The sequence below is a fragment of the Rhinoraja longicauda genome, chromosome 10, assembly GCF_053455715.1.
Source record: "Rhinoraja longicauda isolate Sanriku21f chromosome 10, sRhiLon1.1, whole genome shotgun sequence".
Lineage (NCBI taxonomy): Eukaryota > Metazoa > Chordata > Chondrichthyes > Rajiformes > Arhynchobatidae > Rhinoraja > Rhinoraja longicauda.
In genome coordinates this window covers 56,969,208-56,988,381 of record NC_135962.1, presented here as the reverse complement: position 1 = coordinate 56,988,381, position 19,174 = coordinate 56,969,208, and the positions used below count along the sequence as shown (strand labels likewise).

At 50.1% G+C, this 19,174-nt stretch overlaps 1 protein-coding gene across 1 annotated transcript in view; it reads left to right on the top strand.

Moving 5' to 3' along the window:
• Nucleotides 1-18,515, top strand: part of cep128 (centrosomal protein 128) — a 351,185-nt gene extending 332,670 nt beyond the window's left edge. The window contains exons 22-23 of the mRNA XM_078406913.1: nt 9,623-9,731; nt 13,086-18,515. Coding sequence (XP_078263039.1) covers nt 9,623-9,731; nt 13,086-13,210 — 234 coding nt within the window. The 3' untranslated portion in view covers nt 13,211-18,515. The remainder of the gene's footprint in view (nt 1-9,622; nt 9,732-13,085) is intronic.
• The last annotated feature ends 659 nt before the right edge of the window (nt 18,516-19,174 follow it).

The following is a 19,174-nucleotide window of genomic DNA, read 5'->3' as shown; positions in this document are numbered from 1 at the left end:
TACAGGCTACTGAGCTGAATGATCAGCCATGATCATATTGAATGGCGGTGCAGGCTCGAAGGGCCGAATGGCCTACTCCTGCACCTATTGTCTATGTTTCTATGTTTCTATCAGAAATGCTGCCTGTTCCATAATCAGTATGTATTGGCAACAACACTTCCTCCCTCGATAACATCAGCACAGGAGCAACTCAGGGCTGCGTTCTCCGCCCACTGCTCTACTCTAGTTTCGTTTCGTTTACAGATACTGGTCTCTATGACCAGTTTTGTTTCGTCTAGAGATCTAGTAAGCAGTTCGAGTCCACCCTTTATCTTGCACGCACTAGGGACAATTTACATTTACACCGAGCCAATTAGCCTACAAACCTGTACGTCTTTGGAATGTGGGAGGAAACCGGATATTCTGGAGAAAACCCAGGCGGGTCACGGGGAGAACGTACAAACTCCGTACAGATGGCACCCGTAGTCAGGATCGAACCCGGGTCCCTGGCACTCTAAGGCAGCAACTCTACCGCTGCGCCACCGTGCCTTAAATTATACCCATGACTGTTTACTTTAAAGGAATAGGTGACGTTTCAGGTCGAGTCCGTTCTTCAGACTTTCCAGTTTGAAGTAGGGTCTCGACCTGAAACGTCACCTATTGTTCGGAAGAAGAGTCTTGACCTGAAACATCACTTAGGCCTTTTGTCCAGAGATACTGCCTGACCCGCTGAGTTACTGCAGCATTTTGTGTCTATCTTCGGTGTAAACCAGCATCTGCAGTTCCTTCCCAAACACACTGTTTAGTTTAATTTAGTTTAGCTTAGTGATACAGCATGGAAACAGGCCTTTCAGCCCACCGAGCCCGTGCTGACCAATGATTACCCGTATGCTGTCCGACACACTAGGGACAATTTACAGAAGCTAATTAGCTTACAAAACCTGCACGTATTTGGAATGTGGGAGGAAACCGGAGCACCCGGAGAAAACACACACAGTCACGGGGAGAACGTACAAACCCCGTACAGACAGCAGACGGGATCGAGCCCGGGGTCTCTGGCGCTGTGAGGCAGCAACTCTGCCGCTGCGCCACCGTGCCATCGCTATGTTATATCTTATGCTATGCAAGCATTTCTCTTTGTGTCAATCACAAAGTGGGTATGCGGTTTATGCAGAAGAAGGAATACAGAAGTGGCAACCTTCAAGGATGGTTTTTGAGTTGAATTTTACAGGGCATTTCTGCATATGACTCAAATTTTCATAGTGGTATAAATCAAGCCATTCAACAATCTAGCACACATCAAGAGGACGATATCACAGTTGAAATGGAAAAAAAAAAAAAATAACAATTAAAAAAAAAAAAAAAAAAAAATTTAAAAAAAAAAGAAGGAATGCCAGTTTAAACTGAAGAAAGACACAAAAAGCTGGAGCAACTCAGCGGGACAGGCAGCATCTCTGGAGAGAAGGAATGGGCGACGTTTCGGGTCTGAAGAAGGGTCTCGACTTCAGCTTTTTGTGTCAATGCGGGTTATGTATCCCTTTATAAAATTCATTTATAGATAAGGCACTGGGCCTGTACTTGCTGGGGTTTAGAAGGATGAGGGGGGACCTCATTGAAACTTAGCGAGTGGTGAAAGGCCTGGGTAGAGTGGATGTGGAGAGAATGTTTGTTTTCACGAGTGAGAGTGTCTGAAACCAGAGGGCACAGCCTCAGAATAAAAGGATATTCCTTCAGAAGGGGGATGAGGAGGGATTTCTTTAGTCAGAGGGTGGTGAATCTGTGGAATTCAATAGACAATAGACAATAGGTGCAGGGGGAGGCCATTCGGCCCTTCGAGCCAGCACCGCCATTCAATGTGTTCATGGCTGATCATTCTCAATCAGTACCCCGTTCCTGCCTTCTCCCCATACCCCCTGACTCCGCTATCCTTAACAGCTCTATCCAGCTCTCTCTTGAATTCATTGCCACAGGCCAAGTCATCGGGTATTTTGACAGATTCTTGATCAGTACGGGTGTCAGGGATTATGGGGAGAAGGCAGGAGAATGGGGTTAGGAGGGACAGATAGATCAGCCATGATTGAATGGCGGAGTAGACTTGATGGGCCGAATGGCCTAAATCTTCTCCCATCATTTATGAACAATCTATCAGCCCTGTGACATTTTAGGAACATAAACCTGAAATGGTTCCAAAATTTTAATTAATGGCAGAAATGGATACATTTCTAATAGCATTAGACTTCATCAATTTCACCACTAATTTCCATCCTGATCTTAAATATACTTGGACCATCTCCGACATCTCCCTCCCGTTTCTGGATCTCACCATCTCCATCACAGGAGACAGACTAGTGACCGACATCTATTACAAACCCATTGACTCCCATAGCTATCTGGACTACACTTCTTCCCACCCTGTTTCCTTTAAAACCTCTATCCCCTACTCCCAATTCCTCCGTCTACGCCGCATCTGCGCCCGGGATGAGGTGTTTCACACTAGGGCTTCAGAGATGTCCTCATTTTTTAGGAAACGGGGCTTCCCCTCCTCCATTATAGATAAGGCTCTCACTAGGGTCTCTTCTACATCCCGCAGCTCCGCTCTTGCTCCCCCTCCCCCCACTCGCAACAAGGACAGAATCCCCCTCGTTCTCACCTTCCACCCCACCAGCCAGCGGATCCAACATATCATCCACCAACATTTCCGTCACCTCCAACGGGACCCCACTACTGGCCACATCTTCCTATCCCCTCCCCTTTCTGCTTTCCGCAGAGACCGTTCCCTCCGTAACACCTTGGTCCACTCGTCCCTTCCTACCAAAAACAACCCCATCCCCGGGCACTTTCCCCAGCAACCGCAGGAGATGCAACACCTGTCCCTTTACCTCCCCCCTCAACTCCATCCAAGGACCCAAACAGTCTTTCCAGGTGAGACAGAGGTTCACCTGTACCTCCTCCAACCTCATCTATTGTATCTGCTGCTCTAGATGTCAATCTCTCTACATCGACGAAACCAAACGCTGGCTCGGCGATCGCTTCGCTGAACACCTCCGCTCAGTCCACCTTAACCAGCCTGATCTCCCAGTGGCTCAGCACTTCAATTCCCCTTCCCATTCCCAATCTGACCTTTCTGTCCTGGGCCTCCTCCAGTGCCATAGTGCGGCCCACCGGAAATTGGAGGAACAGCACCTCATATTTCGCCTGGGCAGCTTACACCCCAGCGGTATGAACATTGATTTCTCTAACTTCAGGTAGTCCCTGGTTCCCCTCTCTTTCTCCTCCCCCTTCCCAGTTCTCCCACTAGTCTTCCTGTCTCCGACTACATTCTATCTTTGTCCCGCCCCCTCCCCTGACATCAGTCTGAAGAAGGGTCTCGACCCGAAATGTCCCTCATTCCTTCTCTCCTGAGGGGAGGGGGCAGGACAAAGATAGAATGTAGTCAGAGACAAGAAGACTAGTGGGAGAACTGGGAAGGGGGAGGGGAAAGAGAGGGGAAGCAAGGACTATCTGAAGTTAGAGAGGTCAATGTTCATACCACTGGGGTGTAAGCTGCCCAAGCGAAATATGAGGTGCTGTTCCTCCAATTTGCGCTGGGCCTCACTCTGACAATGGAGGAGGCCCAGCGCAGAAAGGTCAGATTCGGAATGGGAGGGGGAGTTGAAGTGCTGAGCCACCGGGAGATCAAGTTGGTTAAGGCCTGACCCGCTGAGTTACTCCAGCATTTTGCGTCTACCTTCCATTTCTAATAGCAATTGGTCTTGCAGTAGATTCTGGAAAGACTTGCCTGTGGGCGTCATTAAATCTTCTTGTTTTACAAGACTGCTTTACTCCACTTTAGTTTCCTTTAGAGATACAGCGTGGAAACAGGCCCTTCGGCCCACCGAGCCTGGTCTGACCAGCGATCCCCCAGTACACCAGCACTGCCCTGCACACTGGTGACAATTTACAATTTTACCGAAGCCAATTAACCCACAAACCTGTACACTCCGTGGGCCAAATGGCCTAATTCTGCTCCTATGACTGATGAAAGGTGGTGGCGCCACCACCATAGATCTATGCAGGACATCAGTATTCACGTTCTGCCGCTTATCACAGCTATCTGTTTCCTTCCATTCAGCCAGATTTCTAACTACTCCAATTATTTGCCTCAGTAATGGCCAGCCGTCTCTCGTGACGACTTTATCAGATACCTCCTGGAAGCTGGTTCAAGTGACATGCATTATTAATAAACCAAGTTCACATTCACGTTCCCAATCTGCCTGCTCTTGGGCGATCATTCAATATCAACCGCTCAAGGCTCCGATCTTTAATTTAGCTTCCAATTAATTACTTTAATTTAATTTAATTTAACTTCTAATCAATCAGTGGGCCCGGAGACACGGGCCCAGTCGCAACCTCAATCCTGCCTGCGTGGAGTTTGCACGTTCTCCCTGTGACTGTGATTTAGCTTCCCATTCATTCATTTGGTTCCCAGTTTAATTCATTAATGTTCCCGATGTTGGGGGAGTCCAGAACCAGGGTCCACAGTTTAAGAATAAAGGGATCGGCCATTTAGAACTGAGATGAGGAAAAACATTTTCAGTCAGAGAGTTGTGAATCTGTGGAATTCTCTGCCTCAGAAGGCAGCGGAGGCCAATTCTCCGGATGCTTTCAAGAGAGAGCTAGATAGAGCTCTTAAGGATAGCGGAGTCAGGGGGTATGGGGAGAAGGCAGGAACGGGGTACTGATTGAGAATGATCAGCCATGATCACATTGAATGGCGGTGTTGGCTCGAAGGGCCGAATGGCCTACTCCTGCAGCTATTGTCTATTGTCTACCATAATACAAGACACGAAATATACTAAACGAACTGAAGGTAGACACATAATGTTGGAGTAACTCAGCGGGTCAGGCAGCATCCCAGGAGAGAAGGAATGAGTGACGTTTCGGGTCGAGACCCTTCTTCAGTCTGAAGAAGGGTCTCAACCTGAATTGTCACCCATTCCTTCTCTCCTGAGATGCTGCCTGACCTGCTGAGTTACTCCAACATTATGTGTCTACCTTCGATTTAAACCAGCATCTGCAGATTTTTTTCCTATACTAAATGAAATACTATACAACTATTTATTCACAAAATGCTGGAGTAACTCAGCAGGTCGGGCAGCATCTCGGGAGAGAAGGAATGGGCGACGTTTCGGGTCGACACCCTTCTTCAGACTGAAGAATTTGTACCTTCGATTTGTAGCAGCATCTGCAGTTATTTTCTTACTATACAACAACGTCACACTCCTTGTCAAGGATGCATTCCACCCCTCCCGCGGCGCCCAGCGGTCCCGGAAATCCCCGCAGTGCGCCCGTGGACAGTGCGCAGTCCCTCTCTAACCCCACCCGGGCGCGGATAGACGTAACCCCGGACAAGGGGCAGGCAGCCGGCTCGGGCCGAGCCCTCTTCCGCCTGGCGCCGTGACTCGCTGACGGCCAGCTTGGCCAGGCCCAGGAGCAACCCAACCCGACCAGGACATCTTCAGCCCCCCTACCCTCTCCCCCACGCACAGGGTGTCCAAAGATGAGGGTGGTGGGTGTGAAGTGCAGCCAGAAGGCAAGGAGCAGTCCCTTTAGATACTGGAACATGGGCTGCAATGCAGCTTGGTAGGGTACATGGCCTTGTAACCATCTCTCTCCATCCCTCCCCTATCCTAGTTCTCCCAACTAGTTTGACTGTCCTCCTGATTAAATTTAGCTATGTCTGCCTCGTAGTCCCCTTCCCCGCACCAAACAATGTCCTATTCTACATTTTCCATGAGCTACTCCCCCTTTGATCTCTCGTTTTCACACCGCACCCTTCTGTATCTCCCCCAACTCTCAGTCTGAGGAAGGGTCTCGACCCGAAAACCTCACCCATTCCTTCCCTCCAGAGATGCTGCCTGTCCCGCCTAGTTCCTCCAGCATTGTAGTTTAGTTTAGAGATACAGCGCGGAAACAGGCCCTTCGGCCCACCGGGTCCGCGCCGACCAGCGTTCCCCGCACATTAACACTATCCTACATCCACTAGGGGCATTTCTTACATTTACCAAGCCAATTAACCTACAAACCTGCACGTCTTTGGAGTGTGGGAGGAAACGAAGATCTCAGAGAAAACCCACGCAGGTCACGGGGAGAACGTACAAACTCCGTACAGACAGCACCCGTAGTCGGGATCGAACCCGGGTCTCCGGCGCTGCATTCGCTGTAAGGCAGCAACTCTACCGCTGCGCCACCGTGACCGCCCCAAACGAACCATTTTGTGTCTAGTCTCTGTAAAATTGAGTTGAGTTTTGCTTCGTGTCACGTGTGCCAAGGTACAGTGAAAGGCTTTATCACGCCCGTGGTGTGCAGGGAGTGGATGAGAGAAGGTGGGATGCAAGTAAGCACATTGTAAAGTATTCCCACCATCGCAATGTGAAATACTTTTATTCTTGGCACAGAATAAGTCTGAAGGGCCTCTACCCGAAACGTCACCCATCCCTTCTCTCCACAGATGCTGCCTGTCCCGCTGAGTTACTCCAGCACTTTGTGTCTGTCTCCGGTTTAAACCAGCATCTGCAGTTCCATCCTATACATAATAAGTTTCCCTTGTCGATTTATAAACTTAATAGCCAAGCACTGTGGAAGTAGCTGTGCAGTGGTCATGTTACTGGATTATTAATTCTGGGAATATGTTTTGCAAACCCACCCCGGCACTTCAAGTATTTAATATAGTTTATAAAAGGCTGCATCCAGCAGCGACCTTGAATCTATCAGACTAGCGTAACCTCAAAGCCATGCTGGTGTAACGTTTTGGGTATTATTTTAATACTAGACCAGGTGGATCCGTTGATCCCAAACCTCTCCTGCAATGGTGCAGCACCCTCCCCTCCCCCATTCGTCCCCTCTCCTCTCCTCCCTCCATCCCCCCTCCCCCTCCGCTCCCCCTCCCCCCTCCATCCATCACCCCCTTCCCTCCCCCCTTCCCCTTCCCCCTACTCCATCCCCCTCATAGAAACATAGAAACATAGAAAATAGGTGCAGGAGTAGGCCATTCGGCCCTTCGAGCCTGCACTGCCATTCAATATGATCATGGCTGATCATTCAGCTCAGTAGCCTGTACCTGCCTTCTCTCCATACCCCCTGATCCCTTTAGCAAAAAGGGCCACATCTAACTCCCTCTTAAATATAGCCAATGAACTGGCCTCAACTACCTTCTGTGGCAGAGAATTCCACAGACTCACCACTCTCTGTGTGAAGAAATGTTTTCTCATCTCGGTCCTAAAAGACTTCCCCCTTATCCTTAAGCTGTGACCCCTGGTTCTGGACGCCCCCAACATCGGGAACAATCTTCCCGCATCTAGCCTCTCCAACCCCTTAAGAATTTTATATGTTTCTATAAGATCCCCCCTCAGTCTTCTAAATTCCAGCGAGTACAAGCCCAGTCTATCTAGTCTTTCCTCATATGTAAGTCCCGCCATCCCAGGGATCAATCTGGTGAACCTTCTCTGTACTCCCTCTAAGGCAAGAACGTCTTTCCTCAGATTAGGAGACCAAAACTGCACACAATACTCCAGGTGCGGTCTCACCAAGGCCCTGTACAACTGCAGTAGAACCTCCCTGCTCCTAAACTCAAATCCTCTTGCTATGAATGTCGACATACCATTCGCTTTCTTCACTGCCTGCTGCACCTGCATGCTTGCTTTCAATGACTGGTGCACCATGACACCCAGGTCACGTTGCATCTCCCCTTCTCCCAATCGGTCACCATTCAGGTAATACTCTGCTTTCCTGTTCTTGCCGCCAAAGTGGATAACCTCACATTTATCCACATTATATTGCATCTGCCATGCATTTGCCCACTCGCCTAATCTATCCAAGTCACTCTGCAGCCTCCTAGCATCCTCCTCGCAGCTAACACTGCCACCCAGCTTCGTGTCATCCGCAAACTTAGAGATGTTGCATTCAATTCCCTCGTCCAAATCATTAATATACACTGTGAATAACTGGGGTCCCAGCACTGAGCCTTGCGGTACCCCACTAGTCACTGCCTGCCATTCCTGAAAAGGACCCGTTTATTCCTACTCTTTGCTTCCTGTCCGCCAACCAATTTTCTATCCACCTCAACACTGAACCCTCAATACCGTGTGCTTTAAGTTTGTACACCAATCTCCTATGTGGGACCTTGTCGAAGGCCTTCTGAAAGTCCAGATATAACACATCGACTGGTTCTCCCTTATCCACTCTACTAGTTACATCCTCGAAAAATTCTATAAGATTCGTCAGACATGATTTGCCTTTGGTAAATCCATGCTAACTTTGTCCGATGATTTCACCACTTTCCAAATGTAATGCTATCACATCTTTAATAACTGACTCTAGCATAGACTCAACCCCTCTTATCCTCCCTCCTCCTGCCCTCACCCACTCCCTTCCTCCCTCCACCCCACCCCCTCCCTCCCTAGGAGATAGATTTAAACTTTAAAATGCTGCCTGTCCCGCTGAGTTACTCCAGCGTTTTGTGTCTACCTTCGGTTTAAACCAGCACCTGCACAGGGTGAAGGTGAAGGTGAGAGTCCGCACCGAACAACGATCATCCCTTACACTCACTATGCTGCACACTAGGGACAAACTTTGCAATTTGTACCCAAGCCGATTAGCCTACAAACCTGACGACTGAAGGAGGTTCTCGACCAGAAACGTCGCCCGTTCCTTTTCTCCAGAGAATGCTGCCTGAACCGCTGAGTAACTTCCAGCGTTTTGTGTCTATCTTCGGTTTAAACCAGCGTCTGCAGTCACTTCCTACACAACCTACAAACCTGTACGCCTTAGAAATGTGGGAGGAAACCGGAGCATCCGGACAAAACCCACGCAGGCCATGGGGAGAACGGCAAACTCCACGGACAGACAGCACCCGAGGTCAGGATCGAACCCGGGCCTCTGGTGCTGTGAGGCAGAAACTCTACCGCTGCGCCACCGTGCCGCCAGGTGCAAAGCTGGCCAGGGCCGAAGGGCCGAATGGCCTCCTCCTGCACCTATTGTCTATTGTCTATTGGCTCCAGGGCCGGGAGTGGAGGAAAGAACTACAGATGTAGGAAAGAACTGTGTAGGAATGAACTGCAGATGCTGGTTTATACCGAAGATAGACGCAAAATGCTGGAGTAACTCAGCGGGGCAGTCACCATCTCTGGAGAAAAGGAATAGGTGTCGTTTGGGTCGAGACCCTTGTTCAGAGTCAGAGAGTGATACAGTGTGGAAACAGGCTCTTTGGCCCAACTCGCCCACACTGGCCAACAATGTCCCAGCTACACTAGTCCCACTTGTGCGCTTGGTCCATATCCCTCCAAACCTCTCCTATCCATGTACCTGTCCAACTTTTTCTTAAATCGATGTGATAGTCCCAGCCTCAACTACCTCCTCTGGCAGCTCGTTCCGTACACCCGCCACCCTCTGTGTGAAAAAGTTACCCCTCAGATGCCTATTAAATCTTTTCCCCTTCACCTTGAACCTATGTCCTCTGGTCCTCGATTCCCCTACTCTGGGCAAAAGACTACCCGATTTATTCGATCTATTCCTCTCATGTTGGAAGATTTGTTGACTTGCGTGTGTGTATTTCCCGCGGTAAATGAACAGGAGTTGTGTCATTTTGATGCCCTCTGACGTTTAGGTGGAAGAGTTGGAGGTGAGCTTGGGGAGTGTGCGTATGGATGATGCACTTGCCACATCCAGTGACCAGAACAGTTTCCTTTCCACCGGCTTCACTGCAGAGACGTGCTGTGAGTATGGCCAGGCTTCCGTCTGCAAACCTGCGACTCTGCTGTAAAAATGCAGCTTGGCTTCTAGTCGGCAACCGAGCAGTGTCTCGACCCGAAACGTCGCCCGTTCCTTCCCTCCAGAACCTTCTTCAGTCTGAAGAAGGGTCTCGACCCGAAACGTCGCCCGTTCTTTTTATTCCAGAGACGCTGCCTGACCCGTTGAGTTACTCCTGCTTTTGGTGTCCAACCAAGCATTAATTGAACGTCCGCATTTTCCATCAAATCATTGAAACCCGCCCTTTGGCCCACCGAGTCCACGCCGACCATCCGATCACCCGTTCACACCAAAGAAGGGTCTCGACCCGAAACATCGCCCGTTCCTTCCCTCCAGAGATGGCGCCTATCCCGCTGAGTTACTCCAGCAATTTTGTGCCTGTCTTTGGTGTAAGCCGGCATCTACGGTTCCTTCCTACGCATTTACACTAGTTCTGCGTTGGTATCACAAAATGCTGGAGTAACTCAGCGGGTCAGGCAGCATCTCAGGACAGAAGGAATGGGCGACGTTTCGGGTCGAGCCCCTTCACCCGTTCACACCGAAGAAGGGTCTAGACCCGAAACGTCACCCATCCCTTCTCTCCGGAGATGCTGCCTGACCCGCTGAGTTACTCCAGCATTTTGTGATACCTTCGATTTCTCCCAGCGTCTGCAGTTATTTTCCTACACTGGTTCCGTGTTGAATAATTTTCTCACCCACCTCCCGCACACCAGGGACAATTTGCAGAGAGCATTTAACGTACAAACCCGCAGGTCTGTGGGGTGTGGGGGGAAACCAGAGGAAGCCCCATGTGGTCACGGGGAGAGCGGGCAATCTTGTTTACCCTACTCTGCCTAAAAGATTTTATACACCTCTATATGATCACCCCTCATCCTCCTGCACTCCAAGGCATAGAGTCCTGCTCAACCCCTCCCTATAGCTCAGGCCCTCGAGTCCTGGTAGAATATTGGATAGAGTGGATGTGAAGTTTCCACTCGTGGGAGTTTCTAGGACCAGAGGCAATAGCTGCCCTCATTCTGTCCTGGGCCTCCTCCATTGTCAGAGTGAGGCCCAGCGCAAATTGGAGGAACGGCACCTCATATTTCGCTTGGGCAGCTTACACCCCAGCGGTGTGAACATTGACTTCTCTAACTTCAAGTAACCCTTGCTTTCCCTCTCTCTCCATCCCCTCCCCCTTCCCTGTTCTCCCACCAGTCCGACTGTCTCCGACTACATTTTATCTCTGTTTGCTCTGTGTTGTTACCTTCTCCCAGCTAACCACGATCTATTGCGGGCGTGCAGCGTAGGTTTACTAGGTTGAAGCGACTAGGCTTGACTGGAGCGACTAGGCTTGTATACACTGGAATTTAGAAGGATGAGAGGGGATCTTATCGAAACGTATAAGATTATTAAGGGGTTGGACACGTTAGAGGCAGGAAACATGTTCCCAATGTTGGGGGAGTCCAGAACCAGGGGCCACAGTTTAAGAATAAGGGGTAGGCCATTTAGAATGGAGATGAGGAAAAACTTTTTCAGTCAGAGAGTTGTGAATCTGTGGAATTCTCTGCCTCAGAAGGCAGTGGAGGCCAATTCTCTGAATGCATTCAAGAGAGAGCTAGATAGAGCTCTTAAGGATAGCGGAGTCAGGGGGGTATGGGGAGAAGGCAGGAACGGGGTACTGATTGAGAATGATCAGCCATGATCACATTGAATGGCGGTGCTGGCTCGAAGGGCCGAATCCCCAACTCCTGCACCTATTGTCTATTCTACATTTTCCTTGATCTCCATTTCACACCTTACACTTCCTTATCTATGCATCTCCCTCTCTTCCAACATCAGTCTGAAGAAGGGTCTCGACCCGAGACGTCACCCATTCCTTCTCTCCCGAGGTGCTGCCTGTCCCGCCGAGTGACTCCAGCATTTTGTGTGTCTCTCTCTGTGCTTTTTAGCTATTCCGCTCTGGAAATAAACCCTGTCCTTTGTTTGCATTTTTATCGGCTTATTAACTTGCACAATTCATTAGGAAGTGATGGCGTAAGCAGCGCATCCAGTTCAGTGCCAAATGAAGACAGAATGAATGTGGAGACAGCGATGATTTAAATATTTATCTAAAATTACCAGCCAGGCAGAAAATCTTTTGTGAGGAAAGGATTGAACATGGGACAGAGAGTGGGAGCCAGGATAAATGAGAACTCCCAATGAGATTGTGAAACAGTGCACAATATCCCGTACGAAGGAGCCGAGGTTTTATGAAGAAACGTTTCTGAATTTGTCTCTGTTTCACACAAGTTACGGCAAGATTATTTGAAATTTGCGCTGTGCTGGGGAGATTTGCTTTAGTTCAGAGATACAGCGCAGAAACAGGCCCCTCGGCCCACCGGGTCCGCGCCGCCCAGCGATCCCCCGTTCACACGAGGTATCGCAAAATGCTGGAGTAACTCAACGGGTCAGGCAGCATCTCTGGAGAGAAGGAATGGGTGACGTTTCAGGTCGAGACCCTTCTTCAGACTGATGCTGCCTGACCCGCTGAATTACTCCAACATTTTGTGATACCTTCGATTTGTACCAGCATCTGCGGTTATGTTCCTACACAACCCGTTCACACTAGTTTAGTTTATTTTTGAGGTGCTGCATAGAAACAGGCCCTTCGGCCCACCGAGTCTGCGCCAACCATTGACATTAGTCTAGTTTAGTTTAGAGATACATGGCAACGTTAGAGTTGCTGCCTCACAGCGCCAGAGACCCGGGTTCGATCCTGACTACGGGCGCTGTCGTTCTCCCCGTGACCTGCGTGGGTTTTCTCCGGGATCTCCGGTTTCCTCCCACACTCCAAAGACGTGCAGGTTTGTAGGTTAATTGGCTTGGTGTAAATGTAACTTGTCCCCAGTGTGTGTAGGATAGTGTAAATGAGCAGGGATCACAGGGCAAACTAGATGGGTTGAAGGAATAATTTCCGCACTGAATCTGCAAAACTAAATTACTAAAACTAAACACAGTGTGGAAACAGGCCCTTCGGCCCACCGAGTCCGTGCTGACCGGCGATCACCCCCGTGCATTAGCTCTATCCTACACACGAGGGACAATTTACAGATGCCAATTAACCTACAAACCTGTAAGTCTTTAGAGGAAATTGGAGCAGCTGTAGAAAACCCATTCGGTCACGGGGAGAACGTACAAACTCTGTACAGCACCCGTAGTCAGGATTAAACTCTGGTCTCTGGCGCTGTGAGGCAGCAACTATACCGCTGCGCCACCGTGACGGCCCACGCTGTGGAGTTGTCGGTGCCTTTAAACCTTGCCCGCGGGCGGATTACTGAGCAACGTTGTGATTTTCTTTGCAGCACCGAGCGGCAGCCACGGGTGGAGGAACCAGCACGCCGGACGCACAGAGGCCAGTGACAGGCAGGGGTTCGGCAGGGCCACTGACAGAGGAGGAAAGGCTCTGGCAGAAAAGGACAAGTGTTAGGCCTGGAAAACCAAGCGAAGACCCAATGGTTTTAATGTTTCCCGGACGCTTTTATGGAAGCCGACTTACCTCTCGTCAACAGACACAAAATGCCGGAGTAACTCGGCGGGACAGGCAGCGCCTCTGGAGAGAAGGAACCGGTTGACGTTTCGGGTCGAGACCCTTCTTCAGACTGAGGGTCAGAGGGGGAAAGGGGACGAGAGATATTGACGATACTTAGGACCTTAAATGAATGGAAGATATGCAGAAAGCAAGGATGAATCAAGGAAATGTGGAGCCCACAAGGGTCCATTGTTGGCTTGGGGTAGGTGATAACGAGTTCTACCGACTGGAACTCAACAGGATGACAGTGAAATTAGAACGATGACTAGGGTGGGGGAGGGCTGGAGGGAGAGAGGGGATGCAAGGGCTACTTGAAGTTAGAGACGTCAATGAAGTTAGAGACGTCAATGTTCATACCGCTGGGGTGTAAGCTGCCCAAGCGAAACATGAGGTGTTGTTCCTCCAATTTGCGCTGGGCCTCGCTCTGACAATGGGGGAGGCCCAGGACTGAAAGGCCAGTGTGGGTGTGGGAAGGAGAATTAAAGTGTTTGGCAACCAGGAGATCATGTGGGCCAAGGTGGACTGAACAAAGGTGTTCAGCGAAACGATCGACGAGTCTGTGCTAGGCCTCTCTGATGTTTCGGAGTCAAGCTGGGTGGGCCATGAGTTCAGAAGGTCAAACATTATAGGAGCAAAATTAGGCCAATCGGTCCAGCAAAACTACTCCGCCATTCAATCATGGCTGATCTCTCTCTCCCTCCCAACCCCATTCTCCTGCCTTCTCCCCGTAACCCCTGACACCCATACTAATCAAGAATTTATCTATCTAATTCTGCCTTAAAAATATCCACTGACTTGGCCTCCACAGCCTCCTGTGGCAAAGAATTCCACAGATTCACCACCCTCTGACGAAAGAAGTTTCTCCTCATCTCCTTCCTAAGGATGCGTCCTTTAATTCTGAGGCCGCGACCTCTGGTCCTAGACTCTCCCGCTAGTGGAAACATCCTCTCCACGTCCACTCTATCCAAGCCTTTCAATGAGGTTCCCACCCCCACTTTCCCTCCCACCCCCCCCTCCTCATCCTTCTAAACTCCAGCGAGTACAGGCCCAGTGCCGACAAACGATCATCATTTGTTAGCCCCCCTCATTCCTGGGATCGTTCTTGTAAACCTCCTCTGGACCCTCTCCAGAGCCAGCAAAGCACACCCTTCCTCGGATATGGTGGCCAGAATTTCTCGCCAGTGTGGCCTGACCAGCGCCACGTCAAGCCTCGGCATTACATCCCTGTTTTTGTACTCTTTTGTATTCCTTTGTGTAGCTCGAGACGCGCTGCCATCCATTACACAGAATCGAGCAGCAGGCATCGAGAAGCCTCCACAAAGCGCATTTGTCCCAATTTATTTTCTTTTGTGTTGATCAACGTGAGGAAGGCGTGCCAGCGTTATTACAGCAGGGAAAATATTCCTCGGTGCCAGTCTCTTGCGAGTCGTACATTTGCACAGTTGTCGAGCCCAGCGGGTTCCAGCCTCAACAATGAACGTGTTTCCTAAATAATAGCCGGAGGCTTCAGGCTTCACCCCTTTCAGAACGATTCTTCAATGCGATTTAACAGTAGGTAACACGTGATAAGCTCTCCGCCACAGCATCTGATTTGCCTCTTTCACTGAAGATAATGCGCGCGCCCAAGGAAAGGTTACTGGGTGAGGAGCTTCCCGTTGATAAGTGTGCCAGCGTTTCCTCACGCCTGGAGTTTCTAAACTAGACTCCCATCGCAAGTCCCGCAAGACCAGGCCAGATTTTTCAAATCTTTGCCTCTTAGAACGTCGGACTGAGCGTCTTAGTTAGGCGGGCACGGCGGCTCAGCGGTAGAGTCGCTGCCTCACAGCGCCAGAGACACGGGTTCCATCCCTGACCGCGACTGCTTGTCAATAGACAATAGGTGCAGGAGGAGGCCATTCGGCCCTTCGAGCCAGCACCGCCATTCAATGTGATCATGGCTGATCATTCTGAATCAGTACCCCGTTCCTGCCTTCTCCCCATACCTCCTGACTCCGCTATCCTTAAGAGCTCTATCCAGCTCTCTCTTGAAAGCATCCAGGGAATTGGCCTCCACTGCCTTCTGAGGCAGAGAATTCCACAGATTCACAACTCTCTGGGTGAAAAAGTTTTTCCTCATCTCCGTTCTAAACGGCCTACCCCTTATTCTTAAACTGTGGCCCCTGGTTCGGGACTTCGCCGTGACGTACTACGGTTTTTAGGGTCGAGTGGCCTACCTTGCTCTGCTCTATTATCTTTGATTACAACGTACACCAAGATCTGTACAATGCCGACCCAGAGTAAAGATGACCTCGATCACAGCGGCATCTGACCAACACGGCTGTTTGGCTTTCACGGTGAGGCCGCAGCGGTACGTTTATTGTCACACGTGCAAAGTGATAACACGGTGGAATCTGTCCCTGCCTCAACTACCTCCTCTGGCAGCTCGTTCCTTCCTCCGCCCACCGCCCTTTGTGTGGAAAAAGTTACCCCTCAGATTCCTCTGAAATCTTTTCCCCTTCATCTGAAGCCTGTGTCCTCTGGTCACAAGTTCTAGGAGCAGATTTAGGCCATTCGGCCACTCAAGTCTACTCCGCCATTCCATCATGGCTGATCTATCTCCCCCTCCTCACCCCATTTTCCTGCCTTCCCCCCACCCGCACTGATCCCTTTCCTTACAAACAGTCCGGTAGAGTATTGCCATATCCCTAATCCATAGAAACATAGAAAATAGGTGCAGGAGGAGGCCATTTGGCCCTTCGAGCCAGCACCGCCATTCGTTGTGATCATGGCTGATCATCCACCATCAGTAACCCGTGCCTGCCTTCTCCCCATATCCCTTGATTCCGCTAGCCCCTAGAGCTCTATCTAACTCTCTTTTAAATTCATCCAGTGAATTGGCCTCCACTGCCCTCTGTGGCAGAGAATTCCACAAATTCACAGATCCGTCTGGCATCTGAGCACTGCAGGTTTGGCAGCCATGCAGGGTAGAAGGGAGTGAGATTTCTGACGTTGCTCTTCAGAGCCCGAGGTCAAACCTGAACTTTCTGTTGGTGATCAGTGAAGTGCCTTATCCAAAGTTGAATCCAAATGAAAGCCAACAGATTGACCAGGCCTCCTTTTATATATACAACCAATACCTTCCTTCCACCATTGCCTCCTGTGGCAGGCCTTTGGAACTGCTGTTCACTCAGTTGGTTCCAACTCGACGTTTCAATCAATAAAAGCAAGCACAACTTCGTGATAGATGTGGAAGCAAATCATGAATTCCACACCTTGGCGGTTGGTCCGTCCCAGGCAGCCCCGTGTCCACGCGTCCCTGACGCTCAGTCCTGCGCCGAGCGCCATTTCACGCAGATCGATCCAAACCACAGCGTGTTCTCCACATAGAATCAGCGCAGGGTCTTATCAGCCACGGTCTGAAGAAGGGTCCCGACCCGAAACCATGGCCTCCCCACTCCCTCCACGGACGCTGCCTGACCGGGCCGAGAACCTCCGGCTCTTCGCGTTTGATCCCCGTGAACGTCTTGTTCCGTGACCAGAGCCGGAGAAATAAATCTTGACCTCGGACGTTGTCTCGTGGAGGGGCTGGTGGGAAGTGGATCAGTCTGGATGTTTGCAAGACGAGAGGCGGCACGGTGGCGCAGCGGTACAGTCGTTGCCTTACTGGCGCTTGCAGCGCCGGAGAGCCGGGTTCGATACCGACTACGGGCGCTGTCTGTACGGAGTTCTCCCCGTGACCTGCGTGGGTTTTCTCCGAGACCTTCGGTTTCCTCCTACACTCCAAAGACGTACAGGCTTGTAGGCTAATTGGATTCGGTATAAATGTAAATTGTCCCCAGTGTGTGTGGGATAGTGGTAGTGTGCGGACTCGGTGGGGCCGAAGGGCCTGTTTCCGCACTATCTCCAAACACAACAAGAAACGGGAAAATTTCTAGTACGGGCGTGTAGGGGGGAACTACAGATGCTGGTTTATACTATAGATCGACACAAAGTGCAGGCGTAACTCTGGGTCAGGCAGCATCTCTGGAGAACATGGATAGGCAACATTATGAATTGGGACCTTTAGAAACATAGAAAATAAGTGCAGGAGTAGGCCAACCGGCCCTTCAAGCCAGCACCGCCATTCAATATGATCGCGGCTGATCATCCAGAATCAGTACCCCGTTCCTGCTTTCTCCCCATATCCTTTTCTTCAGGCTCCAGTCACCATTCAATCATGGCTGATCTATCTCTCCCTCCTGACCCCATTCTCCTGCCTTTTACCCTTAACCTCTGACACCTGCACTAATCAAGAATCTATCTATCTCTGCCTTAAAAATATCCATTGACTTAGCCTCCTGTGGCAAAGAATTCCACAGATTCACCACCCTCTGACTAAAGGAATTCCTCCTCATCTCCTTCCTAAAGGAACGTCCTTTAATTCTGAGGCTGTGGCCTCTGGTCCTAGACTCTCCCACTAGTAGAAACATCCTCTCCACATCTACTCTATCCAAGCCCTTCGCTATTTAGTAAGTTTCAATGAGGTCCCCCCTCATCCTTCTAAACCCCAGTGAGTACAGGCCCAGTGCCGACAAACGCTCATCATATGTTAACCCACTCATTCCTGGGATCGTTCTTGTAAACCTCCTCTGGACCTGCTCCAGAGCCAGCACATCCTTCCTCAGATATGGGGCCCAAAATATGGAGACACACCTTCAGAAAGAAGGGCCTCGACCCGAAACATCACCCATTCCTTCTCTCCAGAAATGCTGCCTGACCCACCGAGTTACTCCGGCTTTTTGCGTCTGTCTGTCTGTCTGTCTGTCTTCCGTTTCAATAGACAATAGCATTTCATCCTTGATTCTTCCTGCAAACACGACAATAGGCTATGTGTAAGATGACTAATGCATCGATACTGGTGCATGTGCTCCTAACGGCACTTAAACGTAAGTAATGCCAAAAGCTTTAAAACATTTCAACTTGATTAGGCGCTATATAAATGCAAATGTATCTAATTGCCACATAATCTGCATTTTGTACACCAACATAAGCCAGCGTTTGGAGACTCCAGGTGCACTGAAATTTAGATGTGTTTTATGTGTCACGAGTACTGACTGGATTCTTGATCCGAGAGCGTAAATCTTAATGGATTAATTTGGATTGAGCTGTAATATTGTACTCGTGCTTCGTACAATGGACGGGCTTACTGTTTGAATAAGATCACTGTACAAATTGATTTAGTGATTGCCGCAAAACGGTTGGAAAAAAAATATGATGAAAAGACTTCAGAATTTAAATAAATGAACTATTTATGGCTTTTACTTTGGCTGGTGAAGCACACTTTCCTGAAGAATATTTGTCGTGCAGTTTTCATAAGCAATAGGAGCAGAATTAGGCCATTCGGCCCATTCAATCATGGCTGATCTGTCTCTCCCTCTCAACCCCATTCTCCTGCCTTCTCCCCATAACCTCTGACACCGGTACTAATCAAGTTTGGACATGAAGGGTTGCCAACTATCTCACTCCCAAATAATGGACAAGGTGACATCACCGCCCCGCGCCCCATGTGACCTCACCCAGCCAGCGGCCACGTGCTCCCGCTCCACCAATGGCGGCTGCCTGGGCCGGGAGGCGGGTTGCTAAGCAACCGCCATTAGGCTGCGCCCGGGCCTCCGGACCTACACTGTCCAGACCTACACTGTCTGGGCCTACAGCGTCCGGGCCTACAGCGCCCCGCCTACAGCGTCCGGGCCTACAGCGCCCCGCCTACAGCGTCCGGGCCTACAGCGTCCCCCCAGGCCTAATACGGGACAAGGGCAGTCCCGTACGGGACAAACCAACTTAGCCTAAAATACGGGATGTCCCGGCTAATACGGGACAGTTGGCAACCCTACTGGACAGGGA